This window comes from Epinephelus lanceolatus, chromosome 15, assembly GCF_041903045.1.
Source record: "Epinephelus lanceolatus isolate andai-2023 chromosome 15, ASM4190304v1, whole genome shotgun sequence".
Lineage (NCBI taxonomy): Eukaryota > Metazoa > Chordata > Actinopteri > Perciformes > Serranidae > Epinephelus > Epinephelus lanceolatus.
Window position 1 is genome coordinate 22,970,217 of NC_135748.1, and position 21,107 is coordinate 22,991,323.

Genomic DNA, 21,107 nt, shown 5'->3' on the forward strand with positions numbered 1-21,107 from the left:
TCATAGTTCAAGGTTTTCCCAGTAGGTAGGTCAGAGCTGCACACCACTGTTGGACCATTTGTCTCTACTTTTCCGAACTTCTTCCCACCAGACTGCAACATGATTAATTAGTGCACAGCAAAAACACAATGTGATCGATCCATCAATTTCCTGCTGAGCTGAATCAGATGGATCATCTTGTCAGTGGAGTTATTACTATTATTATGATGACATTTAGAGCTAGGATACGGAAAAGGCAAAAAAAAAAAAAATCCCAATTTGAAAACACAGTCCCCCTCCTGCAGCTCTCCCCTCTCTGTCCTAAGCCCCTCCCACCAGACAAGCATGGGCATGTGCATGCACTTCACACAGAAACCAGTACAAGTACTAGTCATTCATTTCAATCAACTCAATGTGATTGTGATCCAGATGCTGTTACACAGTTCTACAAAAATTACCATGTTGATTCCTTTGCAAATATGACGGCGTGTAAAGCCCTTTGAGATAACGTACTGTGATTTGAGGCTCTACCTAACGTTAGCTCCATGAACATGAACTTGAATAAGCCACAGATGTGAGCCTTTCGCTAAAGTTAGCAAAAGGCTAAAATGTTAGCAGCATTTTGCCATTATCAACACAGAATTTATTTCTCTTCAAGCTCTCTTTTTGATAAGTCCGTCTTCCTTTTTTGGGAGCTGCTTTACAGAGTAGGCAGTTGTTGCCAATGCTGGAGTCGCAACTTCTTCTGCAGGATTTTCCGTCACTGATTCAGGTTTTCATCATCTGAAGGGACATGCACGCACATCTACATTTGCAGAAAGCCAGCGTTCCGCTCTCTCTCTCAGTTGTGACCTGTTACTGGCCAAAGTCTCCGGGTTTTTTTGCCCAGTGATGCAAAAAACATCCACACCAGCTTTAAACAGTCACCTCAGCGACCTTTACTGTGAGATGTAGTTTAGCATGGCTGCTTGTTTTCCCTTACGTTTTGTCTATTATATTCCATAAATGTAAAAACAAAATCTTTTGACATAACAGCAGAGGAGAGGCAGGATGCCTTCACTATAATACTCTGCAGTCTTCTTAATCAGTGGTGCATATTTTTCACTGAGAATGAATAATATGCAAACTAACTAACAAAATGATGAACAAAACGACTGCTGAAATCTTTACAGATGAGACCTCATGAGTGAGGCATGAATCCTGTCATCTTCTTGCTCTGGATCAACTCGCACTTAAGTCTACAGAAAGTTATTTAACAACAATTTCGATAATTTACTTGTCATAACGTATCCAGTTTGAAGAATAGCTGCTGTTATGTTTTATATCTTGAATTGAGTATCGTTTTCTTTAGGGCTACCCCCTGAAAATTAAAAATTTGAATGATCAGTCTGACCCTCCTCAGTCGACTCAGATTCTTCAAGTCAAGCAGTCGTTTTTGTCATTGTGCAGTTGTGCTGCAAAGTGAGCGCTCCTGGCTTTTACTCTACTTTGATCCACAGGCAGCTGTAGACCCAGACCCACAGTGAGTCTGACTGAGACACAGGCAGCTGCCTTCGAAACAAAAAGTTCTGTTCTGTCGTTAGCGCAGTTAGCTTGTTGTTTACTTTATTACATAAAAGTCACTGTCACCCTGAACGTCCCTCTGAACCTCGTTCAAACTGTATATGGGACAAAAAGGAACGAAAAGTTGTATATTGTAATGAATGGCCTAATCAGATTCTACTGACATAATTCTGAGTCGGGTGCAGCCATATTGCTTTTGCCTTTAGTTTAACAATACAGGCAGTTTAAGGATGTTACATTAGACTGTGATGGGCATTTTACGAACTAGATAATTAACTAAACAACAAATAATTGTGCTGAAAGTAACTGTTAATTGTTGTCCTACTTCTGACAATAAAAAAGAACGGAGCGTAATGTAAATGTGGAGATGAAAGAGGGGGTTGTTTAATTTACCCAAAGTTGATGTGTATGAGATAAAAATCTTAACCTCCATTAGCTGTGATTAGAGACACACATTCCCCCCCTTCTTCATCCTCACCTGTATTTGCTTTTCAATTTTACTTGTTCTCTTGAGTGACATGAAACACTAGGGGTAAGAGAATATTTTGATCCTTATTCAATTACAATAATATCTGAGAGAGATGAAAACAGCCATGGCTAGACAAGAGACAAAAGGAGACAGTCGACAGCAAAGACATGTTGAGCCGAAGATGGACAGGAAGAAGAAAAGTACGCTCAATTGGCCCCAAATAAACAAACCCCCCATCAGCTTCCAGTCAGGGGAAAACCCATAAACCAGCCGTGACCGAAGTCTCCTAGCGTGTTTAGACTCAAGCTCATCTGCCACGGGGGTTAGGCCTGGATGATTCCACTTAATTCACTTCACGCCAGACTAGGCAGCTGATAACAGCTAATGCCATTGGGACAGCGGTGGAGCGAGGGATGGGGCACTGGGGACTGTTGCTATGACGACACTCACTAAGAGACGTGACGAAGACAGAGGGGGGGTTTGAGGGAGGAACTGAAGGAAAAAAAGAGAGGAGGGGTGTGTAAAAATATGAGGATGTACACCAAAAGACACCTGCTGCCACATCATGACTCAGCTTTTCATCTACCAAACACACGCACACACATACACACACACACACACACACAAAGACAGATAAAGAGCAGCCACAGGTTCTCAGATGTGGCAGGTTTATAGATGAAGCTGGATAAGCTCATGTCTCTGCTGCAGAGATATCCATCATGTTATTAAAAGGGAAAAGCTGAAAGCCTCTGAGTCACTACCTGCTGACCTCCTCACGTCAGACAAATCCAATTTAAACCACCGCTTAGCTGCATGATAAAGCTCCGGTGAGACTCAGTGCACAAGTGGTAAAATGAGAGTTTGAACGGCTTCTGGTACTAAATACCCGAGCTAGGATTTTTGGGGGGGTATCTCCCTCAACCCCAGAGCCCACAGTGACACCAGCAAACTGCTTGCTTTGCATGTCCAACAGCCCAAAAACAAATTTACGACAATATAAAACAGAGACAAACAACAAATCCTCACTTTAAAAAACCTGACTTATGCAATGACGTAAATGATTATTAAAATAAAATGCACATTACCTGAGATTCATGCTTGAACATTTTTAAAAAACTTAAGATGCACTTTATACGGACGTTAGCTTGACCGTAGAGACTTTTTTCGCCTAAAGTGATGTTGTCAAAAGAATTATTTGCATTCATGTTGTTTTTCTTTTTCTAGCCTATAAGAACACAGAAAGACAAAATGAATGACCCAAAATACAGGAATAGCAAAACAAAACCCCATTATTATTATTATTATTATCATTGATTCAGTCATTTTCCGTAAACGCTTACCCTGTGAAGGGGGGGGAGCTGGAGTCTATCCCAGCTGACACTGGGTGAGAGGCAGGGTACACCCTGGACAGGTCACCAGACTATCACAGGGCTGACACATAGAGACAGAAAACCATTCACACTCACATTCATACCTACAGCCTTTTTAGAGTTACCAATGAACCTGCATGTCTTTGGACTGTGGGAGGAAGCTGGAGTACCCACGCTGACACGGGGTGCACGTGAGCCATGTTTTTCTGGTCGCTGAGAGTTGAAAGAAAAAAAGTCAACTTTGAGTAAAACGCTACAGCTGCTCATCACTGTCACTTTTTACCCAGCCATCCAATCACAGCGCAGAGTGGTGGGACAAATACCACAAAGACCAATCGTCACGTCAGTGAACACTGAAAAACAATGAAGAAGAAATTAACAGTGAACCCACACAGAGCTGCAGGTCTGTCCATCTCTCTCTATAAGCTTTAGCCTCCCCTTCACCCAGAGCAAGTCAGTACTCTACCCTTTTCCAGCCTTCTTTTTTTAAATATACTCTTTATTTGTCAAAATTATAGTCCCTTACAGTAGCTGGGCTACTTCTTATACAAACAAAAGAAAAAAGATTCTTAAAATAGCTACTGTACCTCCCTCCCACCCCACGACCCCAACATCTAAAATAACAAAAACAAGCAAAACAAACTATGATATGACAGTATATACATTCTTACAAATGTACATACATATATACATACATAGGGTTATCGCAATAAATAATAAAGAGGAGTAAAGTAAATAAAATAACTAAGATGCTAAAAAAAATACACTAGGGAAAAAAAGACTTAAAGGAAATCAGGATATATCCTAGAAAAAGTATATTTCTTTCTTCTCTTTGCTGGCATTTTTATTTCTGAGGATATTCTGTATCATAGCAACCAAATGCAACCAAAGTCTCTTAGCTGTGCCCCTCATTGTGCCTAATTGCTCCTCTATGTTTTATATTTAACAATGATAATGTATTTAATTAGTTTTTAATGATGCAGTCTTTGTCATTTAAAAAGCAACAATATACTAAGATTAGCTTAACATAAAAGCTTATTCACAAAGCCCTGAAATCAGGATGAATTAAGTCATTTGTGAAAACAACACCAGTTTCTCAAAAGGAAACATTTGCCGATTTCTTAGTCTTCAAGTGAATAAATGTCTTTGTGTTGTAGATAGTTCATGATACAAAACAAGTAATGCATTTTCTTGGTGACTGATTAGTCAATTATTAATAAGCCCTATATAAAAAACAGCTTCTATTTCAAAGCAGTGAAATGTGTCGTACAGAGATCTAACAACCTTCCATCATGTGTCAGATACCGACCCTCGCCACACACCCGCAGCCTACTGTTTACACATCAGCTCCAGCTGTTTGGCTGCGGCTCTGCCAGGATCTGGGCCGACAGGGCGGTGGCCTGCCGTTGTTTTTGAAGTGGCACATGAGAGCTCTGAGCTCTGCCATTCAACGCCGACAAACAGCCTGAACCCCCCTGGGCTGCTTACTGAGTACATGTGTGTTTGTTGTAACCTGACCTGAACACATCACACATGCAGTCTACAGTATGGAGCAGCTTTGAACCTCGAATGACTGCATGATATGCTGAGCTGGTTTATAAGTAACATGGCAGAGAAGGGAATCAAAAGAAGTGAGACAAGAGGACAGAGGTGGCATTTTCTCTACTTTACACTGTAAACAGGACCTGCTCATTAAGTGCTGCTCTACCTGTTGAATCAACATGTCTAATACATTAAGCTGGTGTTCAGGGGCTTTCTCAAAGAAACATGATAGAAGCCCATTTCCATTATACATGTCCTTTAATTAACACTTAGATTAAAATCTTTACCTTGACCTGCTGAACTAAATCTTGAAAACTCTATTTAGGCACCTGCAGCATGTTACAAATGTTACTTAAGCTCTGGTTTTGGTTTGGTTGACCTTCCTACAGTGCCTTACCTTTCAGAAAATAACTTATTTGGAGTTTCATGATCATCTGAGAGCTTCCTAAATTCCTTAAAGGAATACTTCACCCCCCAAATGACCATATATACGAATAACTCACCCTGTGTTACATTGAATTTGTCATGAAAATAGTTTTCTCTCATGTCTTTACAGTGAATGAAGAATCCAAAAAAGGTGACTTTTTTTGATGAATTGAAGTCACAGTGGACGGTGTTTAGTACCACACTATATCAAAACATATATTTACAAAGTCTCACACAACTCATGCAGTGTAAGTCTCATTTATCCAGTCGTATGCTCAGCACTTACCAAACAGACGGCCCTTTCTGACGTGGAACTGAAATGAAAGTGAAACTTGTCTATGCTCTCTTCAAAGACAGACTCCATTCACAGACAGTTATTTTACCTCGCTGAACCCGAGAGCCCCTGGTCTACCTCTGCCTCGATCTGTAGTTTGTGTTATTGTGTTACTTTGTGTTTTAAAGTGTTACTTAAAAACCATGAAATATTGGGCGTCATCTGCATTTACTTGCTGTAGCAATTGGTTATACAACATTTGGCTATGTTCATTTAAATTGTAAACATTTACCACATATATAAACTTTGTGTGTGGTCTGTTTCCATGTCTTAAAAAAAAGGCAAAATAAAATATAGTTTCAGGTTCAAGGAAATGCTTGAAAAAGTAAGCAGGGCAGCAAGTGGCAAGAGAGTTGGAAAAAAGGATTCCTGTTGCTCAACCTCAGGAAACGATGACCTTGTGTTTACTGAAGGACAGAGGCCATGACGCGCTTGAACACACACACAAACACACACTTTTGGAACGTGCACAAATGCCCAGTTAATACCCAGCTGTGCACAACATTCTTCGCTGTATCTTCACTCTCAAACACACACAGAAAAAAAAACATAATATACAGTTACCAGGCGTCTGCTGAGGATTATCTAACATCCCAAAGGCTTGTTCTGCAGCTTCTTCTATCTCCCTTTCTCACTCTCACACACACACACACACACACACACACACACACACACACACACACACACAGGTTTAATCACCAGATAGCAGACTGGCCTCTGCTTCCTCTCTCTGTCTCTCCCACACTCATTCCCTCACACTCGGCTCCATCAAGCCTGGTCGGCTGACGCGCCAATGCTCACTAACACAATGTGCGGCCGACCTCAGATCAATTCCATATCTCTCCACGGACTCTATGAAAACAACGCTGAACTCCATGTCCACTTAACAATATGGCCACCAGGGCCGCTGAGAGACGTCAACTTTTACCCGCAGAAGACAAAAGAGACTTCCTCCTTTATTTCGGTGTCTCATCGGGTCGTTTTTCCTCAGACATCCATCCAGTTTAATTACATTAGAGCTTTTGGGAGTCTCATTGTCTTGGTTACCTTGCAGCCAAGACAAAAATGTATGTATGTGTGTGTGTGTGTGTGTGTGTGTGTGTGTATGTGTACAGCGATGACCAAAAGAGCTGCATTATTCAGCAACTCCATCCAGCCGTCCTGCCCACCTATAGGTACAGCAGCTGGAACACGGTGTTCACTCGTCTGCCTCGAGTTGTTATCTGTTCAGCAGCTTTGGCAGGTCCGTCCGAGCAGCTCTGCTCGATCAGCTCCAGGTTCTTCAGGGGTTTGAGATGCTGCTGCTGCTGGTTTATTCATCAAAACCCACAAGCTGACAACCTGACAGGCCCCTGCAGCAACACGGGGCTCTCTCGCTCATCTGTACAGCTTTCCCTGCACTTTTCCTTCTCGCCTCTTTCACTCTCGTTTCCCATCTTTTTCTCACTCTCTGGTACGAGCTTACACTGCAAACATCCATCCTCTCCATCCTCACCTCCTCATCATTACTATTCCTCGCGTCAAAGCTGAAAAATATGTTTCCAGGGTTTGGGCTCGACAGCCAGTCATAACAGGAGTGTGTTCTCTGAGTATTGGAGCAGTCAGTGTTGATGCTCCCTGTTGTGCGTCTCATTATTCAGGCTTTATCCAAGCATCCTCTCTGAAGAACATTAATACAACTCCCTAAGATTTAGCTTTAGATACTGTGATACAACTGCTGCTGACATTTACCTCCTGCAATCCAATCTAGTATTCAATCTTACCTCAATTAATTAATATTTTTTAAGATGTGAGGAATTTAAAATGATAATATAAATTATGCAGTGAAATATTAATGCACACACATAGCAGACTGTTCACTGCTGAATTAGAGGATGGATCTACCTGTGGTCTTTTTTGTGTTTTTCAAATGGAAACTCACTCGGCTGTTATCCAAAAGTGGTGACAAGGGTTACAGCGCTGATACTCCCTCGACCCCCACACATGCCGCTTGCTGGCAGTGAAAGCACAGAGAGTGAGAAAAGTGTTAGCTGGGAAGATCTGAGCTTGAAGGTGGAAGATGGGACTATTTCAATATTATTAAACCTTTGTTTAACCAGGTGAAGAGACACTGAGATTCAATATAATACTGCATATGAATTGTATAAACACATTTATAGATTCATAGTGAATAGTCAGTGAATTACCCACAGTTAGATAGCGTATGGGCACAGAAGCTGTAGCCTACTGCTGTGGACACAAGGATAGCTCGGTTACAAAGTCACACAATAACACAAACTAGCAGTTGATCAGCAAGTCCTTATGTTCTGCAACCTAAAATTAAATTTTTTGTCAAAGGAGTCTGGTGGCTGTGGATGGGGGCAGCAGCAAAACGTATATGAGCCTCCTATAAAAAAAGACCACCTAAAAAAATCTGCATCATTTCAAGTGTAAGCTATATTAATTAATTATTTTACCGCTGTACCTTCCCATTAGACAGCCCTTTATAATGAGGAACTGAAGTCATTATATCGATATCTTCAAAGCCACCAGACTCAATTAAGAGACACAGCAATTTTACCTCACAGCACATGGGAGTTGCTGGTGCACCACCAACTCAACTCTAAGTTTGTTCATGCTATTGTGTGACTTTTTTTTAACTGTAACTAATGTAGTATCCACTGAAGTTTATATGTAGCAACAACATTGTGCAGAAACCGATATCAGGTCATATGTAAAAATGTTTTTAGAAGGGTTTGGGAAAATCACATTTTGACGCTAAAACATACACACTTTAACCAAAATTCTATGTTCAGATTCAAATAGATGAGGAACACTATTAGAAAGCTACAGAATGATATAAAAACCAAAAAATAAGAATGGAGCTGCTGTTCAAACAAGCTCATTTTTGCTTAACGAACATTTCCAGTGTTTCTAAGTTTTAGCAGCTTACTACTTTACATATTTACTGACCATTTTCAAATGGATGACACACAATCTGTGAGTAGTTACACTACTGATTGATTTGAAAAGACTAAACTGAATTAACTCATTGATTACATTAATTGGTAATTTACTTTAAACTTATAATTGATTTTGTAATCATACAGAAATAAATGGAAACCAGAAGATTCCTAGCCTTTCTAAATTTACAAAACACAGCAGCTTGGTTTACAAACAAGTTAGTTGTGGTGTTAAATCTGCCTGGTGGCAGCAAAACAACCTGTAACTACTATAGATTGACATATTATCATCTTACAATGTTGTGATGGTGCACTTGTTTCTGGCGACCTGACATATGGATGTCCAATATTCACTTCATCTTGGTCTCCTGAGGGAAATATTTTGCCGTTTAGCTGATAGTGTTCCACTATATTCACCAGCTCATCGCCAACTTTGTCTGTCTTGCATTTGGTGTTGACCTTTTCTGTTGAAAGCAGCTGCCTACTGCAGCAGAAAGTGGCGGTAAAACAGTAAAACATTCTGTAGAGCTCACTGTGGGTTCGTCAGTAAGTGCAACACCACTCACATTACATAGTGATCCATTATTAATGTAAAAATACTGACAATATTTACTCATTTGTATTTAATACAATATTTATATGGCTTTGACTATACAGTATCTGTAGTTAACAGATTAAAACGGCAGACTCACCAGACTTCATTTTATTTTTTCAGTTCATGTCCCATGTTGCAGAGATATACCCACATTCATGGAGTCGTCCTGTTTGTATTGAAAACAGATCAGAGTCTGCAGCTTTTCCTGAATGATTGTTGATAACTAAAAAGGTGACCTCTGGTAATACCACCTTCCCTTGACAGATCTGTAAATGACATTGTCCCAGTTGCATTCCACAGACAAAACAGTGTTTCTATTGTAAACACTGATTAAAATCTGGACAAACTTCACGCCTCAAGGCACAGAAACTTGATTTGCTTCCTCACGTTTTTCCTACAACAGATAATCTTGTTCATAATGAAAACAGAGAGCAACTGCCTGAAACACCTGCAGTTCCCAGACATGTGCACCCTGCTGCAGTAACCACACTGATTCAAATGAAGGTAATTTATCAACAGTAAGGCCCCGATCGCCCAGAGCACATTTAAGCAGCCTGGGGCCGCCTTTTGTAATTGTTTTCAATGATAGTGGAGCTTTTTGCTCGCTGCTAATGCGTTGCTGAGCGCCTCCCATTTGTCCCCCTCTTTGCACCTCACATCTTTACAAGAGCGCCCTGATTGCCTCAAGTTGAAAAAACTTCAGCTCAGGAATTGGTGGGTTTTTTCCCCCATTGTCCAGTCAGTTGAATTGAGACTTCGGCCTTTTGTGGTGGAGATGACAACAAGTAGAAGTGAACAGTTCATGGTTCAAGCTGCAAGACATATTTGAAACAGATTTCAGCCACAGGTTTCCTAACACATTCATTTAGCTGTGGCGGCCTGTCACAATATCAGCATTTGCAGCCACACATTTTATTTTTTGTTATTGGAGCCGGACTGTTCATTAGGAGGGCTGTTGGAATATATATATCTGAGCACACAGCATACTCTGGGCACAGATGGAGCAGCAGAATGCTGGGCACGGTGACAGTGAAACTTATTTATTCATTCATTTTCCATAACCACTTATTCTGTTAGGGGGGCTGAAGCTTATCCCAGCTGACATTGGGCGAGAGGCGGGGTACACCCTGGACATGCTGCCAGACTATCACAGGGCTGACACATAGAGACAGACAACCATTCACACTCACATTCACACCTACAGACAATTTAGAGTCACCAGTTAACCTGTATGTCTTTGGACTGTGGGAGGAAGCCGAAGTACCTGGAGAAAACCCACACTCCTTCCACCCTGGGTTCGAACAAGGAACCCTCTTGCTGTGAGGCATGTGTAAATGCTAACCACTGCACCACCGAGCTGCAGTGAAACTTGATCATAAAGAATTATAACATCATATTTCTTAGAACAACAGTGCTCTCATTTTAGTGTTATCCAGCATCCAGTTATTCCACCCCATTTTAGTTGAAACCACTGCGTTCCCATGGAAACTGCACACAATGTGGTTTAGCGCTGGGTCTAAAAGTTTGCTGTCATTCACCTCTGCAGCAGCTGCTCCTCCAATCAATCTGATCACAAACTGATTCACTCAAACTCAAAAAACTGACGCTGGGGAAAAAAAAGGTCCACCTGCGCTGCGTTCAAAGCCCAGCAAAAACCTCTGAATTCAGAGAGGAGCCTAAGAACGGTCAAAGAGGAGGTCGTCAGCTACCGCCACACATATATTCTAATTCTGTGGGAACCACTGAGCTAACCTGAGCTATACTTTTTACCCTGTGTTGTTGGAGGAATACAGACAGAAGTGTAAATAATCTCTCAGTAAGGCGAAAGCAGCGAGCAAAAAGCTTTACTCTCATTAAAAACAATGACACAAAGCCGCCCCAGGCTGCCACTAAACAGCGCTCTGTCTGATCGGGCCCAGCTTCAACAATAAAGGCAGTTCAGTGAGTCTACTGTTTGTCTGATCGGGCCCTAAAGGGACTCATTTTGTCGGCTGAACACGAGGAGAAAACTGTACAACAGGTTCATCTCTTCAATGTACACCTGCGCGCACACACACACACACACACACACACACACACACTGACAATTTCAGCCTTTCATGAATACGAGATGGGACGAAATAGAGGCTCTGAGTCTGGCAGCCACCAAAAAGGCATGTATATGTAAATGCATGTTTAACGGTGAGGTGAGAACATGAGTGTGTCCATGCCTCAGCACCCACACACAAACACAGTGTGCGCCCCTCCCCAGCTGTTCCTTTAGGGGTCTGGATCAGACAGCTGTCCCTCTGGTCTGAACAGAGCTCACACTGTTCTGAAAAAGACATGCTCAGCACATTGTTCAGAGGTCTCTCCCGCTCTCTGCCTCTCAGCGGGGTTCTGTCAGGCAGAGCAAACAAAAGACACTGGAAACACCCGACACTGGCACAACCAGCCACAACGAGCAGGGTAATAACACACACAAAAAACACCTGTCCCCCTACCTCTGCCTCACAGTTCACTGGGAATGCAATTAATTATTTTTCAATCCCAATCAATTGTGCATTTTTGTGTGAAACTAATTATTTTGTGTAAAGAAAAAAGAGAACAGAACACAAACGTGTGAGATACCACAGCTCCATGTGATGTCTTGAAATTGGTTGCTGAGTCCATCCAACAGCCACAAAACCCCAAATCATTCTCCATTTTTAATATCAAAGAGACTAAAGTGAGAGTGCTAAACTGAGAAAATGAACATCCTGACATGAAGGACAGGCAGGAGGACTCACCCAGACCAGACGTGTAGATGGCCTTCACAGACTTCTTCATCTTGTACAGAACACTGCGGTCCACATCCAGAGCCTGGACAGACAGAGAAAGAGACAGATATTTAGATTTTACAAAATGTATTACTTTAATTAACGTATTTTGCTTTTTTACAGGTTGTTTAAAGAAATGTGTTAGTCAATATGTCTGTAAATTGACTTTAAAAACACGCTTGTTGTCATTTTGTATCACCATTTCTCATGAATGTTGCAAGGTAGCGAGCTAACTTCATGCGAGCAAACTTCTCCTAGGAAAAACCCTCGTTATTCCTAGGAGACTCCTGTTTTTCTTTTATTGCCCTCTTCCGGTTCACAGGGTCACAATTCTCCAGACTCTCTCCTTATTAAAGACACCTTTTTTCTTTTTGTTATCAAGACCTATTTCTGGCACTGTGCAACATGTAAAGGCCGCGCAACTCTACTCTGACCCTCCAGTACAAGTTGGGCGCAGCTGCCAGTGAACACCTTGTCTCCATGCTGACCAATTATGTGTTTGAAAGTCTGACGGGATGCTCTAGCGGAGGTTTGAGGGGTGCCTCAGGGGTTAGGAAGGGACCCAGCTTGCCCTCCTTTGCAGCAGTGGGGTACCCAGCTGTCCTCCTGCTCCGTGTTGTGTGGTATGTGGGCCACGGAGGACAGCCAACTGTGTGTGCCTGGTGTGTGGCAAGCCTACAAGCCTCCCGCCCTCCTCCCGGTACTCTGCTGGAGTACTAAGGTCATATCTAACATAAATACTCTGATGCAGTGTACCTATTATTTTGTTATTTTCACTTTAAGCAGTAAACAAAGTTTTTGAGAATTAAATTTTTCCAGAACCCCCACTTAAGTTTCAAAATCCTCCCTAACTTACTAACACCCGCCGACATCAGCTTGTTTTTACCTACTGGAAAAGGTTACAATCGGCATTTACTCCCAGGTCAATTGACTCTGCAGTAATCACGGTTATTTGTCGACTCTGGCTCTGATCGGCCTAAATGGCAATGATGGAAATATGACACCCACGTGGACAAGCTTATTTTTGCCCCTTTGCCAGCACGATGCAATGACGCACCACCACATAATAACGCCCATCTTCGTCCAATAAGCGCTCAAACATAAATCTAATTCAGTCGGCACCAAGTTTGAAAGAGAGACTGAATAAGTGAGGGATATTTAACAAGAAGTAACCACCATAACACATTTTCACTGGCCTCCGTGCTGCTTTCTACTGTTTACTAACCTGTTTTCTGGCCCCATACTCGTCTGCTGCAGAGTCATGTACACGGCCTGGGTTTTCCATGTTTAAAAGTCCTGCATACATGTACTAATTTTGGTAGTAAAGGGGTAAAGATTGGCGAGTATGCGTATGAGGATGATGTCTCCATTTTTAATCCCACCTACAAAGCTCTGCTTGGTTGACCGAAGCACAACCCCAGACCTATTTCAGATGTGGGCAGCGATTCAAGAGGTGTAGACCCAGGTTAGTATTCTGATACAGCAGCTCTGCAGTGATACAGCGCATCACCTTTATTAAGTTGACACTGTTCAGACTGTCAGAAAGATTCAACTCTACTGTCTTTTTCGCAACTGCAGTTTGTGTTGTTGCTTTCCTGTGTTGAATTGTTTGGCACTCCTGCTTTTTTTTCCACACCCTGAATGCCTCCATGTGGTGGGTACAGTTTGTGTGTGTGTGTGTGTATGCCATCTCCACTCTGGCTGCAAGTAATGAATTATTCAAGGCAAAGCTAAGAATAGACCTGAGCTCCATCGTCGGTTATTGTGTTAGTGTGCGTGTCTGTGTGGGTGTGTGTTTATCAGCATAATAGCTTGTAGGGCGAAAGCAGCATCTGAGGTCTCTTACATGAAGGTCTTCACACACATACCTCTAAATAACCATAGTCACACACACACTTTCACATGCATTGAGCTCAGACTGACACACTAACCAGAACAAACACTGGGAGTCCAGCTGAGACAATGCGGCACTGTACCAGTGATGAGTGAGGGACTCTTTCGGGATGAGGGGGATTTTGGGAAATGAGTTTTTAGGGACTTTATTAAGTACGTCCGCCCATGCGGGCCAAAGCCGGCGCCACTTTTCCCTGCCCTGCTCCCCATCTGACGGACACATATCAGATCCCCTACACCCTCTGAAAACAAAAACACACAATGGTCCCCATTCAGCTGCAACACACACACCAACACTGTACACACCCACACGTTCCTCTTTGCAGCACCACTAGATGTGATGACAAAATGTATTAAATCCATAAATCCGCCGTATTAATATCCGAACTATGAGCTGTTTGCTATTGCAAAATGGAAGAACCACTCAGCACTTACATTTCCCCGGGGTCACATTTCACACACTTGCAAAGACGCTCACAAAAGGAACAGAGAGAGAGAGGGGAAGACTTTAAAGGGAAAATGACAGATAAATCAAGTGTCACTGGAAGAGGGACGGGCAGAATGAAAGAAGAACACAGAGCTCAAAGAAAAGACAAGCACGCTGACAATTTGCTCTGACACACTGCAGATGTATCTCCAATCTGCAGCATTTTATAGTGCAGTCACCTTTTTATTAAACAGAAGTCTTGTAAAGCTTCAGGGAAAACGATCAGCGGTGCTTCATCACACAGCCGTGTATTTAATGGCTGAGACGAATGTCTCACAGCCATCTAATAACAACATTTACCACGATTCGGCTCCGCAGCTGAGTTTTTACTCTTATTGGGAAGAGTCGAGACAAACAGCCTCATCGGTCACAATCAGCTCCTAATGTGTGAGGAAAAAAAAAACTCAAGCCTGCGCTGCAATTTAGACACAAGGCTGAAGTTAGTTAAACAATCACCAGCTTGGCGCTCTGTTTACCCAGCCAGTCTCTTTTACAAATACATTCTGACATGTCACAGTAGGGAAAAGCACAACAAGTGCATCTCATTGAGCAGCTTCAGTTTCACGATCCTGGTATTGTGCATGTTGGCTCACTGTCACTCTACCCCCTTTTACACTTTCTCTTAAAGGCAGGAATTTCATGCCATTATCCCGCCTCGCTGTTCTGGAAATGGTACAAACGTGGAATGGCGGGGGGCAGTTGTCTTGCCTTTTAGCCGGCATCGAAGGTAGTAACAATACTGGAACAATGTCTAAGGACAGCCAGCAGAATAGGATCATGGGCAGTACTGGTGTGATGTTTTAATGATGTGTTACACGTGCAACCCACTACAGCACATTTAAAAAGTAGCTGATAGCAGTTAGCAGCTAACTCAAAGAAAAGGAAGAGCAGTCGAAAATGACCACAAATTGGGGAAAACATGAGGTCCAGGAGCTCCTTACCCTCTGAGTAGAGGGTGCCATCTAAAATCACACACTAGAGCGCCATAAAGATGGGACATCATAGCCGCCCTATCGCACGATCTCTGTGTAAAAATGGCTACTGACATAGCCTAATAGGACACTTGAACATAGAAAAGAGGCACTTTTAATGTTATTAGTAACACCTTTGCTTTTCCTGGTATGACAGGTCAAAATGTCAACTGTGAAAAAGCCCACAGAGCCTGCATCATGCTGGCTCATCAGTGGCTGCGATCACAGCACGTCATCTATGACCCTGTTAACACTTGAACCATTTTTTCATACGAACTTTTCCCCTTTCACACACGTAAAACACAACAGGTGATTGCCTGTGTCAGAAGCATTATCACCTACTGGTACTACTCCGTTTGGTTTTTAAGGCAAGGGGTGGCGCCTGGGTAGGGCATGCAGGAGGCAGGATATGACGCGGATTAAACCGTGGTCATGTAGATGGTTAGTAATTGGGTCATAAACAAACAAGTCTCTTGCCTTTCCTTGAATTCGTCTGAGAAATTCGGCTCTCACCCTTACCAATAGTAATTCTAGAATCCGAGAACCAGCGAGACACTTTCGTCGTCATCTTGCTGAATTTCCCTTTGGGATAAATAGTTCTTTCTATTCTATTCTATTTTCGTGTAAATGACCCTTCTTTCTTACCGTTGATGTTTTCTCTCTCCTGGTTTCGAGCAAGCCAAATGTTAGAAACTTCATTATACATCTGGTAAGTTCAGGTATGCAGTGAATGTATGAAAGGGGCTTTGGTTTTAAGATGAGTTTCGGTGACGCTAACACAAGTAAACAGCCGAGACACATCGCAATTCACACCTGCGTCTATCATGCTTCTCAAGCTGACCATTTTACATTTCTTTACTGCCTATGTCACTTTCACCAGGAGGTCAAAGGGCCTTGCGTTCAGTTACTACATCCAAACTCTTGTCAAATTACCAGTTTTCTCAGTACAGTTAGAGGTATCACTGTCAGCATAATTCAATACGTCTCCTTTCAGGGCAAAACGACAGACAGTCACACAACACTTTGTCCAACTCGCCATAGAATGGGCAAGTTATAGAGTGTTAGCACTGTCATCAAAACAACCAACATGTCCTTTAATGATGACGTGTTTTCAAATTTACGTCCTTGTCTGGGACGCATCAGGGTGCATCATTTACACTTCAAAAGATACAAGGCTTAATGCATCCCAGACCACATCTGCAAGTGGTTTAAGTGATCAGATCAAAAATGGTCTTTTACATAATAACTAAAAAGGGGTGGACAGCACCAGACCTGAATTTACAGTTGATCACATTGTCCATCTGTATGTGGCTGTATTACTTCTGTTTAGTTGTTTGTTAAGCAACAAAAGCTACAGTCTCATTCACGCCAGACCTCAAGCTGAAACTAACAAAATAAACCAAAACCTTACAACAAAGTTAGTATGATCTAAATGAAGAAAAACAGTGCAGGTTGGATTCAGAGAGAAAAATCACAGCCTTTTCCCAACAAGTGTGCTTTTCCACAAATAAACTTCCAGACAGCTGCACTTAGTAAAAGTAACACATGCTAAAAATAAAATCTGGTGTCTGTTGGGAACTGTGCAAATTAAAAGAAGCCGACCAGAAGCTACTTGTTCCCCTGAGTAAAAGTAAGACTTACAGCTCTGTGGTTTTAGTTCCTTCAACTCTTCTTAAATGACTCATCTGTTACATATACCATTATCCCATTAGCTCTGTCTGTCTGACTCGCTCAGACCCCACACAGCCACTGCGTACTGTTAAACAGGTATTTTTAAAACAAATGCAGAGACAAAGAAAACACAGAAACACAGAGTGCTATCTCTGTCTGCCCCGCCAAACCAATCCAACCACACAAAGACGTTTAAAGGGTAACTGGAGACAGCCGCTGAGTGTTTTCTTAGCTGAGCTGATACCACCTTGGGCTCTGCTCTCTACAATAAATCTACTCCCAGTGCTCTACTCCCAAACGCCTTGAGAGCACTGAAAGCATTTCTGCTGGTAGCTGACCTTCTGAGACTGTAAAAGGCTTGACAGTGGATCTGCATTTAAAATGAGACATGGAGAGTCTGATTTTTGGGTCATTGATGGGGGAAAAGCATCTATTATGGACAAAGCTTGCATCACCCCTTTGTTTCAGTACTACATCAGGCAATTTCAAAATGAGCCAATAAAACCTACTTGACACGGTCTTTTATGTATTGATTATTTGACGCTGTGATTGAGTTTGGCGAGGAGGACGTGAGGTCAAACAAGGGTGAGAAGTCAAAGCATGCAACGGTGTTTAAGAGGAGGACCAATAAGGCATTAGACTGTCTGTATGTTTCATTCATAATTTCCTAAGAGAACTGCAAAATTGTGTCCAGACACGTTTGACTCAATGTGCCTCTCTGTTAATGGCTATCTGTGCTAAATGGTTGGTTAAATTCAAGTCACATATTCTCATGCAGTATCTGTGTATACTAACTGTGAAATATCGACACATGATGTGTGCAATAATGTAAACAGCCTGTCTATTTATTTATTATATCTTGCTTTTTTCCCACTGTTCACAATCATCACTCAGGTGCAATATCAGTACACGCTGAACTGAGTAGTATCTATACTGTCCCATCAGTCTGTAATGTGAAATCAGCTATTCAGTCTGTCTTTATTATATTATGCTTCTTCTATATTGTTTTGTGTCTTTATGCTGTTTGCTTATTATACTGCTCTTTGTTTCCTGTTTGCACTATCCCACTGCAACTGTAATGTTGCAAATTTACCCACTATGGAACAGAAAAGGATTGTCTCGTCTCGTAGTTAAAGGTATACTATCTTGGAATTGTTGGTTACTGTTTGTAAACAGCAGCACCGGCAAAAGTAAAAGTAAAAGCCAACAACGGATTCCCTCTCGTTTTTGAATAAGCTTTGTCCTCTTGGTATTTGTCTCACTATATATTTGTGTTGTTCCAGTATTGTGTCCATGATTTTCGTAGCCTTCTCTTGGATGCGTGCTGCTCACGGTCTGGTTGCTACCTTTTTTTCAAGTCCCTACCTCACCTGTGTGCTGTGCCAAGGAACATTTGAGCTCGTTTTAGAACTGTTGAGGTTAATTTCAAACTCCTACTAAACGAGTTAATCGTCTGGGATGTAAAGCCAAAGCTCAGGATCTATGTGCTCACACTGTATGGTTCAATCATCAAGTCACAATCCGAGTGCGTAAAATCGGCAATAAAATGGTCCATCGGCCCCTGCACGCTGTTCTGGCAATTGTAAAGAAAGATTTGTTCGAAAGGTCTGGGGCTGCAAGCAGGGAGAAGTTTCTTTGCTTGCTTTCTTTACCATTCACAATAATGTAGAGACAGACATCCCAAAATTAGCTTAGAAGTCCATTTCTGCAAAAACAGGTCAGTCCAAGTTTTGATTCCCTCTGTCTCTCTGTCTCCCTCTCAAACTCACACAAGTGAGCAAGTCAGCAGCACCAACACACTAGCTGGGTTTGGGCTATACTGTGCAACTGATAGAGTGAGAAAAAAAAGGCACTGTCCAAGGGGACTCACCTCATAGCTATGCTTTAACTGTGCGAGAGGCTGACCAAAATTCAATCAAACGTCTGATTCCCAGTCGGCAGCAGCTGATCCGGCCATGATCGGCCCTCACTTCCCCCGTACACTGAACGGTGAATGACACCCAACCAAGCTGAAATTTGGTCCGACTCTAAAATAAGTGTGGTTCAAACATCATGTCAGAAACAGCCAGGCTCAAATAATACAGTGTCTGCTCAGCTGAAGAGGACAATAAGAAAATCCAGGCAAAGGGCTGAGTCTCTGCAGAAAATACACCACCCCAGGAGGAAAAGCACAGGTATATCTAAAAACATTAATGATAGCTGCATTCCACTTAGGCAAGGCCCCTGTATTGTGCATGTGGGCTTAATGGAACTGAGCCATTGTTAATGTTATAAAGAATTAAAAATATAACAGAATATAAACCCAACACTCTGACCGTATCAGCTGGGCTGCCTGGCAGTAGTGTGGACATTTTTATGGAGGAAGACAAGCCAAATGGACAAGAGATTTATAGCAATCTGTTCCCTTGGTGACTAAAGCTTCTGGTGCATATGCTGCATCAACTCAGTCACACAGCGGCTGCATTGGTGTTAGAAGTTCTTTGTCAGCCACATAGAGTACACTGCAGCCCGTTACATTCAGATAACCTCAGTTTAACCTCATAATATCATAATCACGAGCAGCCTTGTGACTCAAATTCTATCAGCTGTGTTTTCCTCAAACAAGTCTTGAAAGTTGTGATGAAACAAGCTATTCTGGAAAGCTCCCAGCTATGAGTGCGTTGTTGACCTGTCTTAATATGAAGCAGTCTTGTGTTTGAAACAGAGCATGTCATAGCGTTATCTGCATCTACAAAATCACATTACAGCACCAGTTAAGATGTAACCTTTTGCAGCTTTTACACACAAACCTTTATTGTGTCCCATTTCCATACTACAAAACAGTTCAGTGGTGCAGTGGTTAACGCTGTCACCTTACAGCAAGAGGGTTTCTGACACAAACTTATATATATAAACTTAATTTCTAGGAGAAGGGGCTGACTAATTATAAGCAGGTTTGGAGTGTATGGCCTTTTCACAAAATGCCAAATTAAATACACTATAGTATATTCTAAATCTGCTTGATCTGGGGGTGTCCCACAATGCAAAGCAAAAAGGAAACACAGCTGCAAAAAATACAAAAGCAGATGGTGGTTAAACGTCTCTCAGCAGACCTTGGGGGAAAAAAAGTATCATATACTTGCGTTATTTTTGTTCACTTTGCGAAGGCTTTTCAAGTGTAACAGTTTGACTGACATCCGTTGGTGCACATATGTCATTTCCTGGCAGTATAAAATGGTAACACTACCAACAATGGTTGACTGACATATTGGTAGATCATATCCTCTAGCTGACCTCCACATAATGTCAGTAATCAGCCTGCGCATCAGTCTGACCAGTCGAATCCTTCCACACACACTGGCATGGACATCATAGCTCCCAGTGACACAAGGTCTTCCCTTGCTCACACACACACACACACACACACACACACACACACACACACACACACACACAAAATCAGGCAGTATCACGCTCCAGCAGACCCTTTCAATCTGCACAGAGTGGTCTGAGGGGGGAGAGGGGCGAGACAAGTGGGGGACAGACAGGCGGGGTAATAAACCAATCCCAGCTGAACACAACAAATGCACTGCTCTAAATCATTCACACTCTCACATCCACACACACACACACACACACACACACACACACACACACACACACACACACACACACAGGACTCTTCAATCACTTTCACACATGTCCACTTTGAGTGCCCTCCAGGATTTGAGCAAAGTGACTCTTTCCCAAGCACCTACACTCTGTATGTACGCACCCTCTTGTTTGTAGCACTCTAAAATGATTAGACTCTTTTAACCCAAAAAAATTTATTCACAGCGAGAGGGGAATTCCACTGTAGCGTCTAGCGTTTCAACAGCGTGGGATCAGAGCTGAATCCTCGCACAATAGAGCCAGCCCCAGAGCCTGGAGCACACTTCACATGACGTTACTGCACTGTCAGCATTTTTCCTGTCCTGATAGCAGCTCACTGTAAACTAACCAGAGAGGATCTTTTCTCCCTCCCTGCTGCTGACCGACCATTTTGGACAAAGCGTGAGGAGGAAAGCTGAACTGAGTTAATCCCTGTC

At 42.3% G+C, this 21,107-nt stretch overlaps 1 protein-coding gene across 2 annotated transcripts in view; it reads right to left on the bottom strand.

Moving 5' to 3' along the window:
• asap2a (ArfGAP with SH3 domain, ankyrin repeat and PH domain 2a) overlaps positions 1-21,107 on the bottom strand; it is an 85,651-nt gene that overhangs the window by 46,258 nt on the left and 18,286 nt on the right. For both annotated transcript variants that reach the window (XM_033642991.2, XM_078175070.1), the window contains exon 2: positions 11,989-12,061. In XM_033642991.2, coding sequence (XP_033498882.1) covers positions 11,989-12,061 — 73 coding nt within the window. The remainder of the gene's footprint in view (positions 1-11,988; positions 12,062-21,107) is intronic.